The 27,641-nt window shown below is 54.5% G+C and overlaps 1 protein-coding gene across 9 annotated transcripts in view; it reads left to right on the plus strand.

Moving 5' to 3' along the window:
- RREB1 (ras responsive element binding protein 1) overlaps window positions 1–21,162 on the plus strand; it is a 171,562-nt gene extending 150,400 nt beyond the window's left edge. For 5 of the 9 annotated variants that reach the window (XM_026511441.4, XM_026511439.4, XM_026511436.4 and 2 more), the window contains 4 exons: window positions 920–3,818; window positions 10,288–10,452; window positions 15,461–16,288; window positions 17,605–21,157. In XM_026511441.4, the coding sequence (XP_026367226.1) occupies window positions 920–3,818; window positions 10,288–10,452; window positions 15,461–16,288; window positions 17,605–18,122 (4,410 nt within the window). In that variant the 3' untranslated portion in view covers window positions 18,123–21,157. Of the gene's footprint in view, window positions 1–919; window positions 3,819–10,287; window positions 10,453–15,460; window positions 16,289–17,604 lie in introns of all 9 variants that reach the window. The other 4 variants (XM_026511442.4, XM_048225839.2, XM_044388733.3 and 1 more) reach the window with 3 other exon arrangements.
- The last annotated feature ends 6,479 nt before the right edge of the window (window positions 21,163–27,641 follow it).

Here is a 27,641-nt window from a genome sequence, read left to right on the forward strand (position 1 = left end):
ATTATTATTTTTTTTTAATCACAACCTTTTCTCTTGAAATTCACCTTGATCTTTTCAGTCTTCATTGGGTCGTTGAGCTGAGAGGGATAGTAGATGGGTTTTTATTTTGTGTTGTATTTCTTATTAAGTTGAGTATGTGTCTGGCCTCATCTGTGCTTTTTGCCCATTCTTGGGGCATTTGGATTTGAAGTTATAAATTGCTCACCACCCCTACCCCAGCCCTATCTGAATTGAATTTGTATTTTTTAAATACTTCTATTTTAATGCCCATATTCCAGGTAAATGTTTCCAGTGTTGTAGTTTCTATTAAAAATGTTTTGAGTCATTATTAACCTGAACCATATTTGTTCTCTGCCTAGAAAATACCTGCCAAAACTATTTCGAATCTATTTTTTTTTTAATTGAGATAGAGGATATCAACAGGGAAACTCTTGAGGCACAGAATCTCAAGTTCAATAAATTATTCCATATGTATACACCCATATGCATACAGCCACATGTATGCACTCACATAACCCTCCCCCAGGTGGTGCTGCCTCACGCCCCTTCCCAGGCAGTGCCCTTTCTCCCACGATCACGAAGGTAGCCAGTTCTCCACTGGTGGTAAGAAGTCCCCAGCCCATTAGTTTTCCAGGACACCATTTTTAAGAGAATTCTATCTTTGTGCTGTTGTTACTTAACTGTATTTCATTGCTTCTCTGAGGTACCCTAGGGATTGATGTCATTCATCGGGCAAGATGATGCTTAAGATGCTTTGGGGTTTTGCTGATTCAGTCCAGAACAGGAATTAGCAAGCAGGGGGAGGCCAAGGCTGGGGACTGGGGCCGCTTATACATAAACAGATACCTTCTGCATCTCAGGGTAGTGATTTTTCCATCCCCTTTCTTCCCTTGCTGTTGCTGACCTGGCATCCACGCAGGCCTGGTGTGAGACAAACCTACGAAGGTGCATTAGCGAGCAGCACCGTTTCATCTGCGATACGTGTGACAAGGCGTTCCCCATGCTCTCCTCGCTCGCCCTGCACAGGCAGACCCACGTCGCCACGGACCAGGCACGGGAAAGGCTGCAGGCCAAGACCCTGCCCGGGGACGCCCTGGACCAGAAGGTCTTCCTGGCCTTGCTGGGCCTGCAGCACACCAAAGACGTCAGGCCTGCCCCCGCCGAGGAGCCCTTGCCGGATGACAACCAAGCAATACAGCTCCAGACACTCAAGTGTCAGCTACCTCAGGACCCGGGCTGCACCAACATGCTGAGTCTGTCTCCTTTCGAAGCTGCTTCCCTGGGCGGCTCTCTCACGGTCCTCCCGGCTACCAAGGAGAGCATGAAGCACCTGTCCCTGCAGCCCTTCCAGAAGGGCTTCATCATCCAGCCCGACAGTAGTATTGTGGTCAAGCCCATCTCCGGTGAGTCGGCCATCGAGCTGGCGGACATCCAGCAGATCCTGAAGATGGCGGCCTCGGCTCCCCCTCAGATCAGTCTTCCGCCGCTCTCCAAGGCCCCCGCGGCCCCTCTGCAGGCCATCTTCAAACATATGCCCCCTCTGAAGCCAAAGCCTCTGGTCACCCCGCGGACGGTGGTGGCCACGTCCACGCCCCCGCCCCTCCTCAACGCCCATCAGGCCTCCCCGGGCTGCATCAGCCCCAGCCTCCCCCCGCCGCCCCTGAAGCTCCTCAAAGGCCCCATGGAGGCAGCGTCCAGTGTCCACCTGCTGCCGTCGCAGGCTGGAGCCCAGCCAGACACAGCCACGCAGCTGTTCCTGCAGCAGCCGCGGGCGGACCTGCCCGGCCAGGCTGAGATGAAGACGCAGCTGGAGCAAGACAGCATCATCGAGGCCCTGCTGCCGCTGAGCATGGAGGCCAAGATCAAGCAGGAGATAACGGAGGGGGACCTCAAGGCCATCATGACAGGGCCCGGCGGCAAGAAGACACCAGCCATGCGCAAGGTGCTCTACCCCTGCCGCTTCTGCAACCAGGTGTTCGCCTTCTCCGGGGTGCTGCGCGCCCACGTGCGCTCCCACCTGGGCATCTCGCCGTACCAGTGCAACATCTGCGACTACATCGCCGCCGACAAGGCCGCGCTCATCCGCCACCTGCGCACGCACAGCGGCGAGCGCCCCTACATCTGCAAGATCTGCCACTACCCCTTCACCGTCAAGGCCAACTGCGAGCGGCACCTGCGCAAGAAGCACCTCAAGGCCACCCGCAAGGACATCGAGAAGAACATCGAGTACGTGACCAGCAGTGCGGCCGAGATGGTGGACGCCTTCTGCTCCCCGGACACGGTGTGCCGGCTGTGCGGCGAGGACCTGAAGCACTACCGCGCGCTGCGTATCCACATGCGCACGCACTGCGGCCGCGGCCTGGGCGGCTGCCCCAAGGGCCGCAAGCCCTTCGAGTGCAAGGAGTGCAGCGCCGCCTTCTCGGCCAAGCGCAACTGCATCCACCACATCCTGAAGCAGCACCTGCACGTGCCCGAGCACGACATCGAGAGCTACGTCCTGGCGGCCGATGGCCTGAGCCCCGCCGACGCGGCTCCCGAGGCCTCAGGGAGGATCGAGGACGCTGGCGGGACCTTTGGCGAACGGAAACCCCTGGCCCCCTTCCTGGAGCCGCAGAACGGCTTTCTTCACGGGGGCGCCACCCAGCCTCTGCCTCCTCACGTCTCCGTCAAGTTGGAGCCCACCAGCAACTTCACGGTGGACTTCAACGAGCCCCTGGACTTTTCCCAGAAGGGCCTGGCCCTGGTCCAGGTGAAGCAGGAGAATGCCCCCTCCTTCCTGAGCCCCTCCTCCTCAGCGCCCTATGACTGCTCCATGGAGCCCATCGACCTGTCCATCCCCAAGAACTTCAGGAAAGGAGACAAGGATGTGTCTGTTCCTGGCGAAGCCAAGAAGCCTGAGCAGGAACCAGGGAGCGGGGAACAGCCCTCTTCCTGTCCTCCACCGTGCCCAACCCTGCCAGTGACCTTGGGGCCCAGTGGGGTCCTGGAAAAACCCATGGCCTCTGCAGCCTCCACTCTGGAAACCCACGCTCAGCCCCTGCAGGGCTCTGTGCAGCTTGCTGTCCCCATCTACTCCTCAGCTCTGGTCAACAGCTCCCCCATCTTGGGCAATTCCACCCTAATCAGCAGCCCAGCGTTGCTGCGGCCGCTGCGCCCCAAGCCCCCGCTGCTCTTGCCGAAGCCCCCCGTGACGGAAGAGCTGCCCCCACTGGCCTCCATCGCCCAGATCATCTCATCTGTGTCCTCGGCCCCCACCTTGCTGAAAGCGAAGGTGGCAGACCCAGGGCCCACGAGCACTGGCAGTCACAGCACAGCCCCCGACAGCTTAGGAAGCGCTGTCCCCAGAGCTGCCGCCGCCCCCACCAACACCAGCAGCCCAAAAGAATCCAGCGACCCACCCCCTCCTGCCACCAGCCCGGAGGCGGCCTCACCCACCGAGCAGGGGCCAGTGGGCTTGTCCAAGAAGAGGGGCCGGAAAAAGGGCATGAGGAGCCGGCCCCGCTCCAGCAGCGGTGGTGTGGACCTGGACTCCAGCGGGGAGTTCGCCAGCATCGAGAAGATGCTGGCCACGACGGACACCAACAAGTTCAGTCCGTTTCTACAGACCACAGAGGACGACGCTCAGGACGAAGTGGCTGGAGCCCCCGCAGACTCCCACGGGCCCAGTGACGAAGAGCAGGGCAGCCCTCCCGAAGACAAGCTGCTGAGGGTGAAGCGGAACTCCTACGCCAACTGTCTACAGAAGATCACCTGTCCCCACTGCCCGCGGGTCTTCCCCTGGGCCAGCTCCCTGCAGCGGCACATGCTTACCCACACTGGTAAGAGGGCCCGCCAGGCCGGGAGTGCTCCTGCCCGCGGGGAGGCTTTGGCCTGGCCGGCCAGGGATGGGGGGCATGGGGGACAGGCTCGGAAGCCTGGGACACTTTCCCCACTACCCCATTTCTAGCTTCTCCCTCAGTCTTGGAAGCAGGGGGCTTGCCTGCTGGTGCCAAGAGTTCTTCCCTGTGTGCCCTTGTCACCAGAAGCACCTGTGGCCACTGTGTGGGCCCCTCCAAGGGCTGCTGGTGAAGGCAGGTGTTACATGTGGGTGTTTGGGGGTGAAAACAGTCCTGGCCCATTGGATCACCGACTTCGTCCACCTCATCCCTTCCGCAGGATGTAGCAAGATTACCTGCTGACCCACAGGAGGCAGTGAGGGGAAAGCAGAAGTTGGTGTTAAGGGACTGGCCACGGTGGACTTGCCGCTCTGGCAGGAGCCGCTGCACCCCCAGTCCACAGAGCAGCTTTTCACATTTTGAATGTTCCGTGATTTTTTTTGACTCCATATATTCTTAAAGGGAATAGTGCAAATTTCACAGTCCTCTGTCATTGCACTAAGGCAGTCCCGGCTTCCCGATTATGGGGAAAATCAGTGACAAATAGTGGTAGAATTTTTTTTTTTTAATTTTATTTATACTAAAATCATTAGCCGTTCTGGAGAAACACCCAAATATAGTAATGTTCTAAGTCTAAGGTTCAGACTTAAACTGCCAAAAAGATATCCCAAAGTATTTTTCAAGAGTTAGTTTCTCCGTGTTGATTTTTTAAAGAGAAGTTGAAGAGGATACATTTTTAAGTAATTTTATACCAGGTGCTTCGCATAGTCTCACATGACCATACACTCTCCTCTTAATTCTAATCTACTGAATATTTATACAGAGTTTATATCATTGAACTAAAGTTAAATTGGGTGAGATCCTTAGCCTTTTGGAGATTACCACCCGAATACTAATGGGTGGGACCTAAAACCCAATAGACAATTGTATGATACAGGATTGCCAGGTAAAATACTGAATGCTAGTTAAATTTAAATTTCCGAGAAAAAGCAAATAATTTTTAGTGTAGGTATTTTTCCATGCAGTATTGGGGGTAGACTAAAAATTGAATTGCCGTTTATCTGAAATTCAGACTGAAGTGTTTTTAGTTGCTCAATCTGTCAACCCTAGTCAGTTACAAGGCTTACAAGGCTAAGGACCAGTAAGGGGAAGGTACTGGGAACTAGGTGTGAGCCATGCGCTGTACCCAGGGGGAAAGGCTTCATTCAGAAGGGGTGGTCATCACAGAAGCTTCCCAAGAAGCCCATGGCAGGCTGTTTATACTAACGAGGGGGGGAGGTCGCCAGGCCCTCCCTGGGAAACGGGGAGGGAAGAGCAAGTTGTTGTGGGGGGGGGGGTCTCTCTGGGCTGGTGGGGCCTCGAATCCAGGACTCAGGTGGCAGCAAGCCTGGGATGCCTGTGCACAAAGGACTCCAATATCAGAATTTGTAGATTTGTGGAGTATATGCTACATTTTCAGACTGTCATTTTTATTTGAAATCCTATAAGCCTGACAAAGTCAAGTCACAGTTCTCTGAAGAAGGCGGTTCAGAAAAGAAAATGCATCATAAACGGGAGGTGCCCCGAGCCGCAGGCTCTTGCTGCCCTTTTTGGGGGACATTTATTTGTCACCTGCAGAGCCTTTGGAGAAGTGAGTACTTCTGTTACCACTTTTCAGAAAGCAGATGTCTGGACCTGGTGGCACTCACCATGCCCTACCCTCTGCAGCCCCTGATGCCGCCCCCACCACCCTCCCCACAGCTGGGAGTCCTGTGCTTAGTAGAAAGCATGCACATTGTCCACGGGTGAGGCCATTCATTCCCGGACTTTCTCTTCCTAGCAAACCAGCAGTCTCCCTAGGAGGACCAGAGCGGCTGGCATTTTCTTCCCAGAGTTGTGTCCATGTCTTGCACGTGCCTGATAGGAGTTCCCACTTGTGAATGCAGTCATTTCAGTCACCTGGCTTTTGAATGCCAAAATGTCCTAGTGGGTGTAAAGTCTCGTAGCTTCTGAAACCAGGCAAGGAAGATGGGAGGTTTGTTGAAGGTGGGGTAGGGTGGGCGGAAATACCAGCATGTTCTGCCACTTCTCCCTAAGCAGTTCCTAGACCCCTGGTGGCTGTGTCTGCTGCACCCATCCATGACGTCCTGTCCGACCGCGTCCTCCGGCCTGGACTTGAGGGGAGCCCTCAGGGTCGGCAGAGACACCTGCCAGAGCTAGTCTTCATGACTATCCCATGAGGGCGATGTTGTCCACATCTTGAAGCAGGGAAATGAAGGCTGAGAGAGGCTGAAAGCCTGGCGGCCTGTGGGTGGGTCGTGAGCTAGTGGAGCCCGAGTGCAGAGCCCGGGTCACGTTCCCTGCGGCTGGCCCGCGTCGGGGTGTGCGGTTGCTGCTTCTCTGTCAGCCGGTGTGGAGGGTGTGCCTGCTTCTGCCTTCGTGACGTGTCCCAACATGCTCCAGTGCAGAAGACTGGCAGGGGGCTGGAGAGGAGGCGGACGCAGACACAGACCCGAATCCTAGTAGTGAGACCGAAGCATGGCCCCGGGATGGGACTAGCCCGCGTAGACGCTGTATGAGCCGCGCTCCCCGGGCTTTGTTAACTGCCTCTGCTGTTCTCCTGCGTCAGCTTCAGGGACAGTCTCAGCATCACTTCTGTTAAATAACTTCATGGAGCACTTGGCTGTGCCTGGTGCTGTGTTAGAACATTTTCCATTCATTGAGCGTCGCAGCTGGACAGAGCCTGGGAAACCAGCTGACCCGTCCCCTCTTCCCACAGACGGGTGTTTTCCTGGTAGAGGCTCTGCTCTTGAGGAATCCCCCGGCTGCGTGTGTTTTGGGTTCCCTGGCTTTCTGCAGAAACCTTGGAATAAGATGGGGGCACATATGTGGGCACACGGGAGTTCAACACGGCTCTGAAAGGCCCTGTAAACAAAACGCAGTCTACAGAAAAGAGGCTTTTTTTTTTTCTTTTTTCTTTTTTTTGGGGGGAGGGTAGTGTTAAGATCTAGCTGTGTTCCAGCCCGAAGCTCTGAGCAGTGTCTGGGGTTCAGATTGTCATGAGGCAAACTGCCCCTGGGTCTCGAGAGTCCACCTCCTCCTGACCCCTTAGCAAAGGCACAGAAGGACCGGAACATGCATACGCTGTCTCCGGCAGCATCAGGGAGACCAGCGGGGCTTGCTGCGGCCGAGGGGCCCGTGGCCTGTGTCTCAGGAGGAAGCCGGCACCTGCCATCCGATTTCATCTTCCCTGCTGAGCTCTCTGTGCACTCTCCTCCTGGCCTGTGTCCTGGTGAGCAGGGATGGTTCCTGGTTCCTTGGCTCCTCTGCCTGAATAGTGCTGCCCCTTTGGGAGAGGACAGTCCGCTGTCCCTCCCCTCTCCCCCTCGTTTAGGCCACAGGCCAAGAGAACACAAAGTGCTGTCAGCCCATTTCTGCTCCTCCTCATCTTCCTCTTTCTCTAATCCCTTTTCTCCTAAAATGAAGGGTTCGGGAGCCTGGGATGGCTGAGCCTCCAGCTCTGACATTTTGGGATTCTCCCAGTTGGTTTTAGTGCCTTTTCTTTGCTAGCCTGAGGTCCTCCGCACTCACCCTGTCCCACTTGCCGCTCACAGGCACCCGGCATTAGGGTTGAAATCAGTACGATGTGCAGACCTCCGCGTGGAAAGCGCTTTGGACACCAGTGCTGTTTGGCTACTTCTGGCTTTCTGAAGTGGCAACCTTGGCCCTGTTTGCCCAGCCAGCCGTGTGCGCACCTCTGTCACAGAGAGCAAGAAGCCTTCTCCGCGAGGGTGCAAAGCCTTGGAAAGAAGTCTGCGGGCGGGAAGCTGAGTGATCAGACTTACTCTCGCTGTTCATTCTTCTCTTCCCGATGGTCCCGGTGGCTGCCAGATAACATCACGTAGTACAGGGTTGCTCTCTTCTCCTGACTGCTCTCTGGGAGGGAAACGGGCTAGCTGATGGTTTTCTCGGCTCCTGTGGGAGGTGGAGGGAGGCCGTAGGTCTTTGGTGCTAAGGAAACTCCTTGTGGCTGCAGGTACATTTAGGAACACTGCTGAGAGCAGTGACTTGTGGCAGTCACCCAAATAAATGAATCGTGTGATCTTTCCATGGAGATTACCAATCAACAAGTTTTGGGGAAACCTGTCTGATTAAAAATACTGGAGGGGCTCATGCTTTTCTCTGTCCATGCACTCCAGAGAGCACACCACCCTTTAAAATGTAAGACTTGTCAATTAAACGTCAGTAAAAGTAACCAAGTGAGTGAATGAATGCATAAATGTTAGGCTTTTGCAGTGAGAAGGGGAACTTTGAGAGGTTCCTGTTCGTTGTCACATTGAGAACCTTCTGACATCATTGGGTCAGTGTCTGAATTTAGCACAAGATTCTGAATCTTCATTGTGGGGCGTGAGCCTGGCTGTCCAAACCCAGCTGTAAAATCACAGAGTAAACCCTGTAATGGGAAGAAGTAAGAATCTTACAGTTCCTCATCATCCCAGCTTCTGACTGGTTTTACTCCCAGCTGGGTCTCTCCCTCTCAGTCTGGCCTGGCACAGAGAAGCTATGATATTTGATCTTGGACGATAAAATGTTACTTTTCATACTTAAAGACCGAATAATTACGAAAGATTATGTTCAATTTTTAGTGGAAAGCAAGAATAATTTGAAGCATATACCAAAAAATATTAATAATAATAAATAAAACACTTCCTGGGCTTTGTGGAGGGAAACTTTGAAGCAGTCCTTGGGTTCTCCTCTTGATCCTGTAGGTCCCATGTGAGCTCCTTAAAAGCACACATGCCAGGCTTTTGGGTATCTCATTCCATGGTCTTTGCTGGTTCCAGACATCTGTATTCTTAAAAGTTCACTGGTGATTTCGAAGCATCACCTGAAAGGGTCTTGCAACTCAAGAGGGAAGGGATGGCCCCTTTCTTTGCTGCTGATGCTGGAACTTGTCTGGGCAGTGATGTGATGCTGGGTTGCACACCAGCATGCTCTGTGTGAATGGCGCCCCCTGGAGTTGTGTGGTGTGCGGTGCTCTTTCTCCCTTCCCCTTGTGCTAAGCCCCCGGCGCCAGGCCCAGGTGGTCAGCTCGCGGTGAGTGCCTGGTCTTGTCACCTGCACAAGGTTGGGCATCCGTGGATCGCCCCTGGGAGGCTGAAGGGCCCCTGTGTTGGTGTTGCGAGGGGGTTGTGCTGGTTGACTTTGCTGGCAGTTCTTGATCACTCATGTGTCTCATTGTGGCCGTCCCAAGGTTATGAGGCACCCAGGGAAGGCTGCAGCTCTGACGTTGTGTTTGTTAGTACACAAAGCCTGTTCTCCTGTCAAACCAGAAACTGGGACCTTAGCACTTGGGGGAAAACAGAAGAATCCAGTGATAGAGTAAATGATTTACCTCCACCTTCTCTCTCCAGAACTTCAGCTCCGCCCCCCATCCCTCTTACCCCCCCTTCCTCCCCTCTCCCTCCTCGCCCTGGCTTTCCCTGCACCTCCAGCCACACAAACCCAGGACAAGTTGCAGAGGACCCTGGTCTGCGTTTTGGAATATTGTCTGTACGGTTACAAAAGGAATCAAATTGGAAGATTAAGACAGGCAAAGCAGAGCAGAGAACTCCTCTCTCGGGAGCTACCCGATGGTGGAGTGGGGTGGAGGCAGGGCCTCTCAGCCGCTTCTCTCCACTGGCAGGTCTGTGGCCCAGAGCACTTGATCTCCCAACACAGACTCGGTCCTTTGTGGGTCACTGTGTACTACTAGCAAGGGCATAGAGCCAGGGGAACAAAGAACCTGTAATGCAAGGAGCGGGCCTCCTTGCCCGCTAGGACTGCAGTGAGCTCGGGCAGAGGTCACCGTAGCACTGTCTCAGCAGGTCGGACAGGAGGTGGTGCGTTTCCCTGCTTCAGGGCCACTGCAGGCCGGGCAGGTGGGCGGGCCACACCCGCCTGGCCAGGGGGAGGGGAATGGCTCCTGGGGACATCCTGGGCTTCACGATGCCAGTTTGATTTCCCAGCGTCAGAAGTCCGCCAGAAATTACCAAGAGGTGGCTTCTCTTTGTGACAGACTGGAGGTGTTTCCTTGCTGTGCTCTAAAATCCCTTTACTCGATCTTTTTTGTTGTTACTGTTAAGATTTTTAATTGTAATACTGTTGTTTTAAACGTCTTGGTTTCATTGTTAACTTTTAATATTTTGAAGACAAAACCTTCATTCCATTTCACTCAGGATAAGGGAAGATATCACTTGAGTTGTTGATGTTACCAGTATTTTTTTTTAATGTGTGCGTGTGCGTGTGTGTGTGTGCGTGTGCGTGTGTTTTAAAGGAAGGGGTTGGATGGGGGGGAAACATGCCAATTGTCCCAGGGGAATGAATGGAAAGCGACTTTTTTTTTTGTTGCAGTAGAAAGCCAGATAAATATATATTTTTTTTCCTGCTTCAGGTCAGAAACCCTTCCCTTGTCAAAAATGCGATGCCTTCTTTTCTACCAAATCTAACTGTGAACGCCACCAGTTGCGCAAACACGGAGTTACCAACTGTTCCCTGAGAAGAAACGGGCTTATCCCCCAGTCCAAAGAGAGTGATGTTGGACCCCATGATAGCACAGGTAGTGCTTCCGGGTGCTGGACAGGAGGAGAGGGACAGAGGAGGGCCACTCCGAGAGCTCTGCTGGCACGGTAGCAAACTCCAGCCGTGCAAGCATGGCGGCTGCCTTTCCCATGCCTCTCTCTGTAGGACTCGGCAGGCGGTCCCTAGAAGCGGGCCCTGCCGAGGACTGGGAGCATGCGTGCAGCAGGAAGGGGCCTGGGGAAACACTGACGGTGCCCCTAGATCGCTTTCCTGAGCTGCTAGAGGAGATCTGTGGTGCTCCCAGCAGACCCTCTCTTCCTGCTGCGGGGCCCCTCTGGAGGTGGGAGACGAGGTTGGGCAAGCAGTTCTAGCTCTCGGTAGGATCACATCTAAGAAGGATATGAAACCCTACTGGCTTGGGGTGTTGTTTTCTCTAAGCCCAGCCTCTGCCGCATCCTACAGAGCAGGGATGGGCTCCCTCCGATGTCAGGTTATTTCAGGAAGTAGTGATGCCCAGCCCTCCACAGGGGAGTGGTGGGTGGGGAGGGGGTGTTTTTCTCTTCAATAACTCTCTTCCCAGTAAAAAACTTTGTCTTGTTTGAAAAAGCACTCTGCATGTCCTTTCTTTAATCACATCTCTGCTTGACCTGAATCCGGGTATTATTCTCATGTGCTGATATGTGCTTCCTTCCTCCAGCCCCTACAGAGCAATTAACGGCTGCTCAATGCGTCTCCTGCCACCTTTTTTTTTTTTTCCCTTACAGCTTCTGTATTCAGTCCTGTCCTCTATTCATTACATTCCGGCATCTCCAAGTCCTGGGGTTCTGTGCCTCCCACCCCCCCGAAACAGATCAGAAAATTGGTTGCTGTGCGTTACCTACATACATGACTGGTTGGCCATGGGTTAGTAACAGGTGTGGATTCAGCCCTGCAGATCTTGAAAGCTTGACATTTCCCCATTGCTCAAAGCCAGAGAGGTTCTCCCCAGAGGCGTTTGTCCAGGGCTGTAATTGTGTCCTGTGCTTCTCTCTCTCAGATGTGGGTGGGGGTGGGGAGCTGTGTTGTCTGGGAGCCCCCTCCTTCTCCCCAGCCCCCTTGTCCTTATCTGACTTACAGGGGGAGAGGGACACATCTGAATGGGTAGCATTTCCAGGAAGAGGAATTGATCCCGACCCTCTGCTTCTTCCCCATGCCTTCCCTCAAGCCCTAGTGAAGCAAGCCAGCCCCTGAACTGCCAGGCCCTTTGGTTAAGATCAAACCCTCTAAGGGTATAAAAATGTGAGCCAGTTGGCCGCCGCCTCCCCCCAGCTTCCATGTCTGCATAACTTGCCAGGATCTTTGGGTAAAGAAAGATATGGAACCTTGGATCCCCAGGAGCCAGAGATCAGCTGTTCCATCCCCAGGAAACCCGCAACGATGCTGGCAGGAACTCAGATTTGCTGCAGACGATCACTCTTAACGTTTAGTAGCTGGCCACTGTGTCACCTGGTAGCCCCGAGCATTTTCTTGAAGCCTGGTTTAAGAAAGCAGCTATGTGATTCTACCCATAACGGTCCCAAAAGAGGGAAAGCAGTGGATAATCGAGGTCAATTGAGGGGAGCCCTCCGTTTCCCAGGGTGGCAAGGAAGAACCAAGTGCTGGGCGCACATTTTCCATTCAGCTTCCTGAGCCTGAGGATGAGTCTGGAACCCGGGCCTCCTGACGACATCCCGGGGGAGGGGGGCAGCTGTAGGAGCCTGCAGACACAAAGCTAATCAGAATATACATCTTAGCTTCAGTTCAGCACCAAACTTTACATTGTGGGTGTATTTGTTTTTTAAATTTGCTGTTACACGAGTTCTTTTTTGCCAGAGCCCATCCAGGCCCCTTATCTGCCCTATTCTGGACGTTGTGTAGGGTTTCCTTAAGGGACGAAACCTCTGGAAAAAGAAAATTCACTGAAAGCTGTAATGTGAAACCAGCAAAGAGAAAATAAATGTTTGGTTTCGTTGTGGTCACAATCCATACATAGTAAGAAAGAGGGACAAAGGAGTCAGGGAGGGGTGGAGTTCAGTGATTTCAAGGAGAGCTGCAAAGCCAGCTGAGCATTGCGGGAGTGTGGGGTGAAGCTTGCTTTTGGTGCTACCTCCCGTGAAGTTAAAAGTGAGGCTTTAGAGGAAGACCATAAAAACAAAACAAAACAAAAGGGCAGGAAATGACCAAGGAAGTTCTTGAGGGGTTTTCTAGGTTTATATGCCTAGCTTCAAGTCCCTAAACATGTGTTATAAGTCTGACTTTTTCAATCATATAAGTTCTTTCAAGAAAATATTACCTCGATTCCCCACCCACCCACCCAAGGAATGCTAACAGTGCTGCTACGAAGGGGCCCATCAGTCATTGGCCTGAAGCTCTTTGTTCACTTTCTCGAGGGCAGAGAGGTTCCCTAGCCCACTTTGTCTTTGGGGGATACTCGTGGTTCCTCAAGTGATGCCTGTGGGAGCCTTCATATTTGGGGGGGCGCCTGCACATGACTTTCTAAGTCAGGAGAAACGTGGACGCTTCATACCGCTCCTTACGGGCATCGCCCCTACCAGCCAGAAGAGCGCAGGGGGCAGCACGCACAGCACCGCAGGACATGCTTCTGGGGAGGCGAGATGCACATGGTCGCTTCCCCAACAGCGTGCCCTTGGCCAGGCTGATTGGGTGTTTAGATTGATAGCTGATCACATCAACTGAGGAACATGGAATTTTAGGAAGCAAGAGGTATTTCATCGTCAAGCTGACACGAAAGTCTCCACTTTCCCCCGTAGGAGGAGCTGTGGGTTTATCATCTACGAGTGCTCGCAGGAGTCCCGCTTCCTAGCACAGTTTTCTTAGGTTTAGCATCACGAATGAGGGAACTGACAGGGACAGAGAATTACCAGGTAAGGGAGGTGGCATTGCTTAGAGAAGCCATCTGTGCTGCTGCTTGCATTTGAAACTGTAGGCGGTTGAAGAAGGTGGGGATCAAAGTAGGACCTGGCGTTAGAAGCTGGATGTTCATGAAATGAGAAGAGGCTAAGTCTACTGTTGCCAAGAATCACTTAATAAGAATCTGTTGGAGTGGCTAGAATTTCAAGGGCACGGGCTGCCCTGTTAAAACACGCCCCCTAGTGGAAGTTTGCTAGAGCACGGCCAAGCCCCCTTTTGTTCACCAGAGGAAGTGAGTTGGCCTTTCAGGGGATTTAGGGTGAGCTCTCCATTATCCACGCTAACTAAGGAAGGGCCCAAGAGTGAGGACAATCTGAGATTAGCATATTTACTTGGGTTTGGTTCCAGAATTCACCACTTTTTAAAATAAGATCATCTTAAGTATGTTCTGCTACAGTGAACTTGAAAACCCATGTTCTTTGGTGAAAAAAAAATAATGAAGAGAAACAGCCTAGAATATACTGGGACAAATAGGAAAGTAACCAGAGATCAAGCTTTTTTTTTTTTTTTTTTTTTTTTTTTTTTTTTATTTTAAGAAACAGCATTCCATACTTTTTTGTAATAGACTTTATACCAAAATTCATTTAATAGATGCTCCCTATTGGGATGATTCAAGGAAACGAGTATAGTTTTTTTTGTAGAATAAGGCCTAGATGTGTATATCTCAGGAGTCCTCTTCTTTAAACTTTTGGATAATTTATAAAAAATCATTTATTGACACATTTTGTATTCACACCATAAGTATTTGTTTCTTTCTGAAACTTCTTGAGACACTCAAGTAGTGCCCGTCAAAAGGCACAGTCCGAATAAAACCAATGAAATGATGTCAGTGGAAGTATAGATGGGTGTAGGTGAGCCAAAAGCCCCAGACAGGTGTGACCATAGCAAGGGTAGGGCCAGCTCCTTCGCCCCCTGCCGTAGGACCGCCTTGATGGCAAAGAATTGACCAGGTAGAGGGGTACAGGTGGACATGGTGGTACGTCTGGTCACGTATGTGAGGAGCCAGCTTAGGTGCCAGAATCCGCTGGCTCGGGCACTGTAATTAGGGATCTGGCATACGGAGGGACGTACATCGGACCTGGGTGCCACGAAACTGGATTTTGTCAGCCCGATTGTCAGAGGAATTTCTGAATCCCTGCAGTAGTAAGTTGGCCACTGGATCGATAATTAAATAGTGGGTCTCAGCCACAACTTCACGGTCTTCGCACATAATGAAGAAGTCATTAAGCCCTCATTCAGCCTGAGTGAAGAGCAGATGGTGCTTCTGATAAATGCTGTTGTCTGTTGGGTGTCATTGGTGTTGCCACAGTGCCATCCCTTAGGAAGGTCATTAAAAACTGGGAGACTTCCACATTTGGTTTTGCTGTGAAGGGTGGACAGGTAGGAGCAAATGAAGAGCTAGGAGATGTTTCCACTCACTGCGTGGGGTCCTCACAACAGCCAGGGAGGCCTGCAGGTGTGCATGCATCGCCTTTTCCACCTCGGAACTCTGGGAACTAGCCGGCAGGCGAGAGCACGTGTACCGTAGCACAGAGTACACGCTTTGGGCCATTTCTGTGAGACGCTCATCAGGTACTACGTTCCGGGAGCGGTCCTGCGTGTGTTGCATGTTTGTATAATCTCTTTGCACTGGAAAAATAACTTTGACAGCTCCGCTTCCTCAGCCTCCCTAGTGCTGCGAGTTTCTGGAATGCACCAACTCTCCTCTCTCGCCGATCCTTCTGTCTGTGCTGCCCTGAGTCGCTCACACCTTCCTGGGGGCCTGAGCATCCCTGTGTGTGGCAGTGGAGGGCGCCGGGCACCGCTACGGGGGGCAGTGGAAGGGGAGGGCCAGAGCTCCGAGAGCAGCTGGCCCCTTGACCCCAACCTGTGTGTATGTGGAGGCTCCTTTTGCCTTTTGTAAACTAACCCCAGGTTCACCACGGCCTTCCGGGGATGTGAGTGGGAACAAGGAGTGGGGGGAAGAGGCATCCTTGCTGGGGTTGGCATACAGGCTTGGGGAGGTGGGTCCAGCCAAGAGTCCCAGTGGGGCTCTTGGAAGGCGCGTGTTGGGTGGCGTTGGGCCTCAGCCTGTGCCCCTGTGCTCGCTCCCGCAGATAGCCAGTCGGACACAGAGACACCAGCGCCGGGGGGCGAAGTGCTGGACCTCACCTCCCGCGAGAAAGAGCAGCCCACGGCCGAGGGAGCCCCTGCGCCCAGTCAGGTCCAGGAGGAGCTCCCGGCAGAGGAGGTGCCGCGGGGACCGGCCGCGCCCCCCGGGGATGGGGAGGCGCAGGGAGCTGGGGAGAGCCAGGAGCACGAGGACAAGCGCGGAGTGGAGGAGAGGGACGAGGACGCGGACGGCCCGGAGGAAGACACCGTCAGCAACAAGAGCCTGGACCTCAACCTCGCCAGCAGGCTGATGGGCTTCAAGCTGGCCGAGGGCGACGCGGGCGCCACGGGCAGCGGGGGCCCCGCCCAGCAGGACCAGAAGTACGCCTGCGATGTCTGCGGCAAGAGCTTCAAGTTCCAGGGGACTCTGAGCCGCCACAGGAAGGCGCACGGCCGCGAGGAGCCCCAGGAGGACGGCCCGGGCGCCAGCGGAGGGGGTGCCGAGGGCCCGCTGCCCGGCCCCGCTGCGGTCCCCGCTCCCGAGCCAGAGGAGAAGCCCGCCCTCCCCCCGGAGGAGCCCCTGGCGGAGGGGGTGGCCTCGTCGTCGGAAGCCTCGGGGGAGAAGCAGGGCGAGGAGGCGGAGGGCGCCTCGGACGGGGAGAGCGTGGCCGAGAAGAAGTCCTCAGAGAAGAGTGACGACGACAAGAAGCCAAAGACGGACTCGCCGAGAAGCGCGGCCAGCAAGGCCGACAAGAGGAAGAAGGTGTGCAGCGTGTGCAACAAGAGGTTCTGGTCCCTGCAGGACCTGACCCGGCACATGCGGTCGCACACAGGTAAGGGGCGGGGCGCCTCTACTCCCCACACCTGCGGGGCCTGCCCGCCGACTGCCGCCTCGGGCCTGGACGAGGCCCCTCCCCGGAAGCAGTGCGGCCCGGCCCTGGCGTGCGCGCGGGCCCGCGAAGCTGCGTTGTTTCCTTCGCAGTTGGCCCATGCTAGCTCCTGGCAGGGTCACGGAGGGGTGGCCCTTCAGCAGTGGTAGTTTTGAGAGCATTTTGGTCAGCTCTCTGAGCCACCATTTTCCTAGCTGTAGAACGGGAGGAGGGCTGCCCTGTCCCATAGAAGCATCTAGAAGAATGTGGGTGCTGGCTGTTTGGGGCCCGTGGTGAGCCTGGGAAGGACTGGGCTTGTGGCCTGGGGAGCGGGCATAGGGCAGGTGCTCTGCGGGACTCTGTGGGAGGCACCTGGGCTTCATCCTCGGCCGTTCGGGGGAAAGTTGGCTGCACGTGCGCACAGCCGGGGGCTTTTCCTTTGCCGGCTGTGTGGCAGCCTGACTGATGTCACCGAACAGGAGCTTCACAGGCATGTCAGGGCGGCCGTGTTCCACACATGTCCTTGCTCCTTCTGGAACTCCCCGCCTACAAACCCTGGAGAAGGGGCCGTTGTTTTGGTAGAAAGGAGGAGACCAGGTTATACTCACAAAGCCAAAAGATTTAAACCTATCCCCCCCCCCCCAAAAAAAACCCCACCTAGAGCCTGCATCTTGGTCTCAGCTTTCCGCCTGTCCCTCCCGTGGCAGCCATGGTGCACACATTCTCCCCACACACTCCTCCGCCCCGCTGCTTGGGGATTTGGAGGGCTCCGGTGTTTGGCTCCCGGCAGAGAGATATTCTTGGGCTCCTGGCAGGTGCTGCGCTCAGCTGCTCACAGCCCATATTTGTGAGCGAGAGGGAAAGCCCCAGCTGCTCTGGTGCCTCTGACCGGGGAGGTGCCACTGTCATGCGCAAGCCACAGGAGTGGCGCCCTGTCCCTGTGACAGGGACCCTGCTGTGATCCTCCCCTGAGGTTCTTTTCAGGCCAGTCTGGGTGTCCGTGAGGCTTCCACCTGGGGACCCTGGTTCCTGCCTCAGTATGTGAACAAGCAAGTTGGAGAGATGGAAGCGAGAGTGAAGCCCAGGCCGGCCCCTTGCTCCCTTATTTTGCCAGTTCAGACAATTAGGAGGGTTCCTCCTGAGTCGGGGCGGGGGCCTGGCCCCTACTACCTGCTGCTCCTTTTCCTGCTCACACGGCTGCCGCTCTTGTGTAGCACAGAGAGCTGGGTACTGGTGGCCTTACTGTTAACAGACACGACCTCTTTCTCCCGTTGCTCCAGGAGAAAGGCCATATAAGTGTCAGACCTGTGAGCGAACCTTCACCCTGAAGCACAGCCTGGTTCGCCATCAGCGGGTCCACCAGAAAGCCAGGCACGCCAAGCAGCACGGGAAGGACAGCGACAAGGAGGAGCGGGGTGAGGAGGACAGTGAGAGCGAGTCCACCCACAGCGGCAACAACCCTGTCTCAGAAAACGAGGCCGACTCGGCTCCACCGGCCAGCAACCACGTGGCTGTCACCCGGAGCCGGAAGGAGAGCCTGGCCAACGCCACCAAGGATCCCGGCCGCAGGGAGGAGCGGGCAGCAGGTCGGACGGCGGGTGCCGGCCAGGCTGAAGCCGGCAGGAGTGCTCCCAGGGCTGCTCCATCAGGCAGCCCCAAGGAGCAGGAGTCTCAGGGTGACCCTGACCCGGAGAGCCCGGCGGCCCTCGGGCAGGACCTGCCCGAGCTGCAAGGCAAGAGGCCCGCCCACCCCATCCGGGCCTCAGATGGTGCCTCGCCACTCCTGGGAATGGAATGACAGCCCATCTTGTCCCCCCACCAGCACACAGACGAAAGCCAGCAGAGCAAAGTGTCCTGAATCTATATTTCATGAGGTTTCCTCAGTGCCCTTCAGCTGTTGGGGAGTGAGAGAGAGAGAGAGAGAGAGAGAGACGAGCAGGAGCGGGCCGTCTTGCCCAGTGCCATAGCCTTCCATCTCCGTGCGAGAGACGCAGCACGCACACCTCCAGTGCCTTAAATACTCACCGGTCCTTGCTGTCAGCCTGGGTGTTGTGTTTCCCCAAGATGACTTTTTGAAAAACAAAGCAAATATGTTAATGAATTATTTGGAGAGGACCTTTTCATTTAAGCATTAACGTAACCTTCTGTATTGGTGTGTGTGAGCTTGTTCTTGCGAATCTGTGATAGTAACGTATGTTCTGTGAGCTGGAAACAGACGAAAAAAAAATATGCCCTTGGACACCCATAACCAATAACTGGAAGAAAATGATGTGAATTTCATGTAAATTACCAGAGGAAATATGGATAAGATGTTCTTTTTCTCAAATAGACCTTTTTCTTATTCTGTTTGCTACATGGTGGAGCTGTAATTTGGTCCCCGGTATGGCGGGATATGGTTGATGAAGGTTTCCAATTTGGTGCCAGCCAAAACCAGGAGAGATTCTAGCTTCAACCTTGTACGTGTTTTCAGCGTTAGACATGGTATTACTGTTCAAGTTTCAAGACATCCGTTCTTAACTTCCAGAGAAGAGTTACGCTGGCAACTTTAACCTATGGAGAACATGCACAGATGTCCTATATCTGATTTCCCCCCTTTTGGTATATGTATTATTAATTATTATTATTATTATTATTATTAGTTCATCAGTTTGCTGGTCTCTGCAGTCAGCAGAAACAAATGGGCAATATTTGTCCGGGGAGACCTGGGCTGCCCCCGGGTCCCCATGTGGGCATGTGCCCGCAGCTTTCCTTGGCCCCCCTCCCCCGGGTGGTAGCTCTTCTACTGTACTTAGACAAGCCTTTCTTCCGTGACTGCAGAAACCAACCGGGGCCAGGAGCTGTCCTCCCGCACGGCCGGCCGAAGAGCAGCTCAGAGAGGGGAGAGCGAGGGTGCACGCGCCCCGCCCGGGGCTTCTGAGAAAGCCAGGCAGCGACGAGACCTGTCCCTCACTGGTCTCCCTGCCAGACCCGGCCCAAGCCTTACCCGCCTGTGCTACTGTCGTTTGCAAAGCGAAGAAGTACTACTACTGGTAATAAAACTGCACATGCAAGATTGGAAGATGAGAAATAGATTTGTATTTACCTTCCTGTGACGTGGGGTTGGTGCTTGAAGCGAAACATGCTGTCTAGTGTTCCCGAAGTAGCCTCAACCCCTGGGTGCGAAAAGGCAGGTTTTTTTTTTTTTTATGAGCATCCCATGCAGGTGATAGAATTGCCTCACGGTAGCCGCCGGCAGTGACAAGAGAGATCTCCCTGCTGTAGCTGAGCTTGCATTCAGCGTCCTGTCCCTCAGCCGAGACCTCTGGGGCTCCCGAGCCTTCGCTGCCAGGGGCCTCCTGCGCTTGCTGCCCCCCTGCCAGATCCTCCGGCCTTCCCCCGGCCACCCCTCCCCGCACTCCAGCCCCTTCCGGCCCTGAGCCTCCCCCCTCTGCCCACACTCACCAACACAGACCCTTTTCTCCCCACTTCCTGACTGATTTCTCGTGGCCAAAATCCCAACTGCCCAGACTTCGAAGGAAGCTCTATGTTCTTTTGGGAAAATGACGCGCGATCTCTTTGCATGTGAAAGGAAAAAGGTTGAGGTATCTATGACTTTTAACTGTACTGGGGATGTCTGAACCCGAGGTTTGATTTACTCGAGATGAATCCAAATCAGAACCAATGATCCCTTGTTATCACTTTATGCCCAGTGTGGTTTGCTTAGTTGAAAAACCAGTTCATGCATCCCTGCATTTTTTTATGACTATTGTTATTGTTGTTTTTGTTGTTGTTATTATTTGGGGTATCTTGTGTTTTGTTTTTCTCTGCAGCTCTCCACACTAAAACTCGCGACTCTGTGGGGAGAAGCCATGACTTAGCGCGGCGGTGAGATGTAGCAGGAACTGGCCCGGCCGCGTGGCCAGGGGCCACAGCTTGCAATAATCACTATTGAGTTAAAGCTTTATTTAGCCTCCATCTGTACCCTGGTAGTCGATAAGGTCTTGCCACATTTTATTAGTGAGGTTGAGAAATGTATTATTTGTTTGTTGTCCTGCCCCCCCCCAATATTAAACTGTGAAATTTGTGATTTGTTTAAACTCTGGGTGAATCGTAGTTTAGTTTGCATGTCCAGCTAATTTGTTTCTATACATTTTGTTTGATTCTCTTTCTCCTTCTCTCAGGGCTTTTACAAAAAAAATAGTATATATATATCCATATATATATATATATATATATATATATATATATGGATCTTCTGAAAAGTTTTTTGAGGTGCAAGTTTTTCTCTTGTTTTTCTCTTTGATTTATGGACACAATGCTGAGATTCAATCACTACATGAAACTCCTGGCTGTGAAAACAAAATATAAAACCCAGGGCTGTTTTCCACGCAGCCCGGGGGGAAGCTACATGACAGTCAGATGCTAGTTTCAGAAAGATGCGTCGTACCTTCCACGCTCTTCGTCTCTGTCCTCTCTTTCTTCAAGAAGGAAGTTGATCCCAGTGATTTCAGCCCATGCATTAAACAGGAAACAATAATAAATGTGTAGAATTCATATTTTTCTAAAGGGAACTTAACTGCTGCTACGTGTTATATACAAAACCGGTTTATGCCACATGAACAGAATCACAGGTTTGGTTTTGGTACTTTTTCCTCTTTGTATTCAGTTTGTATAGTACTTCCAAATTCAAAATGAGAAGAAAAGCTGTTCTGTATCAAACCATCTAAGCAATAAATGTTATATTTTAAAAATGGCAGATTGCCGGTCACACGGCCGTCCTGTGATTTGCTGTCATCCCGCCAGCTGGTCTGGCCCCCGCGCTGCAGCCCGCGCAGGACGGGCCGCTGGTGCCCGGGGGCCATCAAGGGACCCGCGAGCCCGCCCCCGCTCAGCACGCCCCCCCCCCCCCCCCCCCCCCCCGCACACGGCATCTCGGAGAAGAAGCCTCTGGCTCATGGCTGCAGGTGCAGGGCTGGCTCAGGCGGGAGAGTAGGAAGAGGAGAGAGCAGGGCCTTCGTCGTGATTTCACTGGGCAGCCCCCCCGACTTGGGAGGTGACGAGGCTGTACTGCTCTCGCAAGCCCTAAAGCCAGGAATCGTGTTTTCTGGGCAGCACCTCCTGGGACATCCATTCTGCTTTCTCCTCCTCTGATCGGTTAGAAGGGGTTGCATTGTCCGTGGGCACGGGAGAACCCACGAAGAGGGGAGGTCTGTCATGGTAAAGTCGCAAATGGGCCAAGGCCTGAATCTTCTAAGCCAGGACTCAGAAAGCAACTCTGGAGGAAGCAGGGTTCACAGGCGGGTAACTGCGGATGGGGCTTAAAATGTGCTGACCCTGCTGTCGGTCCAAGTGCTGGGTCACGGACAGACCAGCGCCAGAGTGCTCTGGTCTGTAAGGTTTCCAGGGTCCTCTGCTGGGAGACACCCCACACACACACACACACACACACACACACAGCCCTCCCTCACCAGCCCCAGGACGCTGGCCGCAATGCTAACCAGGGGTCCTGAACTTGGATTAAATAAGCAAAGAATTTGGGAATGACTAGATCCTAACTGGACCAGCCTCTCGAGTCGCGGGGTCTGGGTGCGCTGGCCACCGACGAGCAGCGCGTACAGCCCCCCGCGCCCCCCGCCCCCGCCCCCGTGGGTGGAGTCATTTTCCTGGTGGGATTTGGGCTGCACCTGGTCCGTGTGAAGAACAAAGGGGCAGCTCCCGGGAGCGCGACAGAAGAGACCCAAGACACCCACAGTCTTGCGGGGAGCTCGAGGCCCTGGGCGCGGGTCGTTGTGAGAGGAGGCATACAGGAGGTGAAAAGGGGGGTTTACCAAGAGTTGTGCGGGTTGCCGAAGGAGCGTGTCTGGGCGGCCGCCTCCGTCCTGTCCCTGGCACGCAGGTTCAGGCCCTGGGGGGCTCACCGCAGACACATGTCCAGCGTCCCCTCGCTCGCAGGCTGGCGGTCCCGTCGCTGCCCCAGGGCGGAGCCTGCGCCAAGCTTTTGTGCCCGGCTTCCAGCTCCGCGCCGGCTGGAGCCCCACACAGCCCTGCGAAGCCCACGTCCTGGACGGCGGCCGGTCTTCCAGGCGGCTGTTCTGGAAAAGGGAGGGAGTTAGCACATGTGCACTGGACGGTTTTTGGCAGAAATTATTTCTTGGTTCCCATAGAAATGTATAGAATGAGCTTCGTTTAACCATAGTGTGTTTATTAGGGAAGAAGGGGGGTGTGGGTTTTCTCTTCTGTGGTGCCTTCCAAGAATCCCGGCCCAGCACAGGTAGCCCTCAGATGTATACCAAAGGCTGTCTTAGCCGCACGCCTTGTGCTGCTTCCTCCCTTTCAGCCCTCTTCTGGACGTCTACTTTCCCTACTGGAAGGGGGAACGAAAGGCACTTATGTTTAAAATCGTCTCGCAGGGGCGCCTGGGTGGCTCAGACGGTTAGGCGGCTGCCCCCGGCACCAGTCGCGATCCCCGGGTCTCGAGCCCGAGCCCGTGTCGGGCTCCCGGCTTCTCCTTCTCCCTCCACCTCTCCACCCTAGTTGTGCTCTCTATCACTCTCTCTCAAATAAATAAAATCTTCAAAAATAAAATAAAGTCCGTTTCACTTTTGTAGTTGTCCAAACGTGGCTGAGGCCTATGAGCCGCCCCGAGCTTGGGGACGTGTTTTAGTCGTCAGTCCCTCCTGGGGATCCGGTTAACGTTGATTCTGCATTTATTCAACAAAGCTGTTCCTGGGCAGCCACTGTGCGCCCAGCACTGTCCCGGGCACGGGGAATACGGCAGGAACAAAACAGATCTCTTTTCCTTGTGGAACTTGGGTCTTGACGGTGGTAGGCAATACGCAGACTAGCCGAGGAGGATGCGGGATTAATGCAAGTCCAAGGGGAAAAGGAGACCGTGGCGGGGTGTGGCCAGGAGGCACGCACAGGGTGACCGGGGAGGTCTCAGGACAGCAAGCAGCAAGAAAGTCACCCACGCGGGTGTCTGGGGAGGGCCCTGGAGAGTGAGGCGTTGGGGGAGCCAGCCAGGCCCTGCAGAAGCCATGTGCTGGGGTGGGATGAGCAAGGGGTGTGGCAACGGGGGACGAGGGCAGAGGGGCTTGCTGGCTGCGTGTGGACTGTGGAACGATGGGACAAGGGTGGACACGGAGGCCATCAAGCGGCAGTCACAGTGATGTAGGCCAGACGTGGTAGCAGCTTGAAGCAGAGTGGTGAGGTGGAGACATTGAAAAGAGGTTGGGGTCGGAGTATATTTTCAAGGGGAGCTGACAGCATTGGATGGCCCATCAGATCCATGAGAAGTCAAGCTTGGGGAGTCTTCCCAGAACACACAGGCTCAGAGCTTAGCTGTGATGTCCAGATGTTCAGAATTCACTTTTTTAAAATAAAGATTACATTTATGTATTTGAGAGAGAGCAATAGATAGCATGAGTTGGTGGGGGGGAGGGTCAGAGGAGAGGGGAAGACAGACTCCCCACTGAGCAGAGAGCCCGATGTGGGGCTTGGTCCCAGGACCCCGGGATCATGACCTGAGCCGATGGCAGACGCTTAACAGACTGAGCCACCCAGGCACCCCCAGAATTCACTTTTAGAAGAGGGGGCTTCACAAGTGTCCATCAACAGAATAATTGATAAAGAAGATGTGAGATATGTATATATATATAATGGAATATTATAAAACCATAAAAAAGAATGAAATCTTGCCATTTCAACAACATGGATGAAACTAGAGAGTATCATACTAAGGAAAATAAGTCTGTCGAGAAAGGCAAAAACCATACAACTTCACTCATGTGGAATTTAAGAAACAAAACAAACGAACAAAGGAAAAAGAAGAGAGAGGAAAACCAAGACACAGAGTCTTAACTCTAGAGAACAGGTGGTCACCAGAGGGGAGGTGGGGGGATGGGGGAAATAGGGGATGGGGATTGAGGAGGGCACTTGTGATGAGCACCAGCTGATGTATGGAAGTGTTGAACACCTAAAACTAATATACACTATATGTTAACTATACTGGAATTAAATTTAAAAATTTAATTATAAAAATACATAAAAATAAAAGAGGGGGCTTCAGTCCTGAAAATTAACCTCGGTAGAGGATATGTGGCCAATGAAAAAAAAAAAAGAAAAAAGTCCTTAATCTTTTCTGTCCACGCCACCTGAGCACCCCATTTCTAGGCAGCGGCTGCTACTGTCCCTGTGACCGGGAGCACACAAGTCTTTCTGCGGTGGGTCCCAAAGAAACTGCAGCCTCCTCCCTCGCCAGCATGATTTCGGGGCATGCCCCCCCCGCACCCTGACACCCGCTGCTCCCCCTCCCCCAGCTCGTCGCCCAGCCTGCCTGTCCTCTGCAGGGGGCACTGCGGTCCTGAGCAAGGATGGGACAGGAGGTGGTACCAAAAGGCTGGGGTACCAGACACATGGTCCTCGATGGGACAGCTCCTCGACGGGGAGGGGGAGCCTTAGGATTTCAAGCCCGGACTGCAGCCCAGTGGCTCTTCCTGAGCAAAACCAGCTCTGCTGGGCCGAGGGGACACTAATCCCAACAGGCATGGCCTCGCTTTCGCATCGCTCTTCTCTAGGACCAGAACGAGCACGTGGTAATAGACGCACGTGAACACGCCACGTGCCTATTCGTGCCTGTCACTCCCTCATATGGTATCTGATTGGGCCCCTCCTGGAGGAGCCACAGCTGGCAAAGTGACCAGTGGGTCCGGGCTTGACCTTGACTCCCTTGACTCCGAAGTCGGTGCTCCTGACCCGCGGGGCAACCATCGCCCTCTGTGCCTTGAGGATTTAGGTCCAAGCAGGGCATCCTGTCGCTGTCCTCTCTCCCCCCAGAAATGGCGTTAAGGACTCCTTGCCTCTTGCCCCTGGTCTCAGGTCAGAACAGCACACGTTACTGTGTGTGATAAAACACACAGCCGAGAATTTACCCGCTCCTCTTCCAAGCGTACAGGTCAGTGGCGTCAAGTACATTCACGCTGCGTATCATCTGCCTCAGAACTTTGCATCTTCCCAGACCGAAACTCTGCCGCCATCAAACACAAACTCCCCTCCCCCACCCCAGCCCCCCGCAACCAGGTTCTACTGTCTGTCTCTGTGAACTGGACTCCTCTAGGGACCTCCGAGAAGTGGGAGGAACATCACATGTTTGAAAGAGAATTTCCTCAACACACGTGCCCCGAGAGCCTGATAAGTGGGAGCTCAGACAGGGGACAAGCCTGCCTGCGTGGAACTTATCCAGGTAGCAGATGGAGGGGAGGCAGCCCCTGCGCGAGGGGTCCCAAATGTCAGGTCCCTCTGTCTGGAGACACAGCTAGCTGTCTGCCCCCGTGACAGAGAGTCAGGGTAGAGAAATGGCCAAAAGCCGGGTCACAGGGCAAGCTGGCTGGTGTGCAAATCCCAGCTCTGCCTCCTAGGCCTAGTGAATGACCATGTGCCTCAGTTTCCCCATCCCTATGAAGGGGAGAAGAATAATTACCTGCCTCGTGGGATTCCCGTGCAGACTAGAAGAGCTGGATGATACGTCAGGTGCTTGGAACAGCCCCTGCTACCATGTAAGCAAAGCAGACAGTCCGAGTGTCTCCTTCCCGCTGCTCCTCGTAAGAATGCTGTGCTGGTTGCCGGGAGGCAGGTGGGCAGAACGTCCACAGGACACCTTCGTTCCATAGATGTTGGGGGAACAGCCTGCCAAGGGGGTCGTGGGGGATGACCGAGCTTCGAGGCCCCAGAGGTCTAGGCCTCTTCAGAGCCCCTGCTGGCTCCCTGGAGGGAGGAGAGCCAGACAAGCAGGGAAGGAGCTCTCCGGTGAGCAGGCCCGATCCTGGCCAGCTCTGCACACACTCAGTCCCCAAGGTCCCAAGTCAGCCCACGGCCCCAGAGCGCACACGTCTCTCTCTCTCTCTCTCTCTCTCTCTCTCTCTCTCTCGGCCCAGCTGGCCTTCTCCAGTTTGAATGAAGGAAGACGAAGGGCCCCCGAGAGAGTCCTGGGGGCCCCCCACCTGCCTTTGGGCCACGCTGCTCTGCTGCCTGGGGCTGGGGAAACATGGGGGCCTCATCCAAGCAGCCGAAATGCTCCCTGCAAAGCAGGAGAGGCCCAGAAAGCGGCAGGCAGGGCAGTCACCTGGCCACTCCACGCCGCAGGCCTCACGGTGGCTGGGGACTCCACTGGGCCTTGGTGTGCAGCGGACATCCCCCCCCCCCCCCCGCCCCCGGAGTTGCTGGGAGGGAGGCACCTCGAGGCCTTTAGGAAGGGCCTGCCTCACGGCCTCCCCCCTTGCAGTGAAGGCTGGGGTCTGCCTCCACCAGGCCTGCTGGGGGCGCAGTGCAGCCCGCAAACCTGGCATGAGGTCTGGGCCTTGCTGCCTTGCCACAAGGAGCCTCTCAGGCCCACAGACCAGGAGTCAGCCTCCGCACAGCGGCAAGAGCCCTGGGGGCGTGGGTCACACTGACCTGGGAGCCGGAGCCTGGAGCTGGGTCCCCGAGAACACAGCTGGAGGCTCGCGCTCAAAAGAAAGAGACCATCCCAGCAGGAGGGACGTGAAGCCCAGGTAGGATTTTAGAGTGTTTGGATTCTGGGCCCTTCTGGCAGCAACGCCCCCAGCCCCTGCTTCAGCCGCTCGATGGGCCCACACATAAGTCTGAATCTCCTCGGAGTCTCTGCATTTCTGCCCTACTCATGGGTGCCCAAGGCTCCTTGAAGGGGCCAAGAAGCAAGAAGGAGACCCCACCATGCCCCGGCCTGCCAGCTCCCCGCCTGGGCGCCAAGCGGCCTGGGGCCTCTCCTTGTGCAACCCCAACCCCCCAGCAACTCCCCGGGAGGCCGTGAAATGGGAAGGGCGACCGGGTTTATTTTAAACTGAAAATTGAAGGTTGCTCTTTAGTAACAGCAGAACAGTCCCCTCGGACACTAGGCTGCCAGCGCCAGTGTCCCAAATAAGAAAGCAGCGGGCTCTCCTTTCCCGTTTTGCTTGTAGGGGACTGAAGCCACAGCCACACGCGGCAGTGACGTGTCTGGCCCTCGCTGTGGGCCGCCCGGGGCCGCCTGGCTGTCGGGGCGGAACCGATGCTGTGGGCCCGGGAGGCCAGGGTGGGGTGCGCCCCGGGCAGCTCCCGGATGGGCCTTTTAAATCAAAGCGATCGCTGCCTGCTCAGGGGAGACAATTAGGGAACCACCGGAGAAAAGGAAGGAAAAAAGTAAAGCAGTCATCTCGCTGCTCAGATGCTATTTTCATTCGTTGAATCCTTATGTGTTAGGGGGGCCCCACTTTTTCTTTCCCCTTCCTCATCTGGGACGTGTTTATGCAGCCGTGTGCCCACTGCAGTGTTCCTCTGGTTTTCT

This window comes from Ursus arctos, unplaced genomic scaffold (assembly GCF_023065955.2).
Source record: "Ursus arctos isolate Adak ecotype North America unplaced genomic scaffold, UrsArc2.0 scaffold_31, whole genome shotgun sequence".
In the NCBI taxonomy this organism is placed as follows: Eukaryota; Metazoa; Chordata; class Mammalia; order Carnivora; family Ursidae; genus Ursus; species Ursus arctos.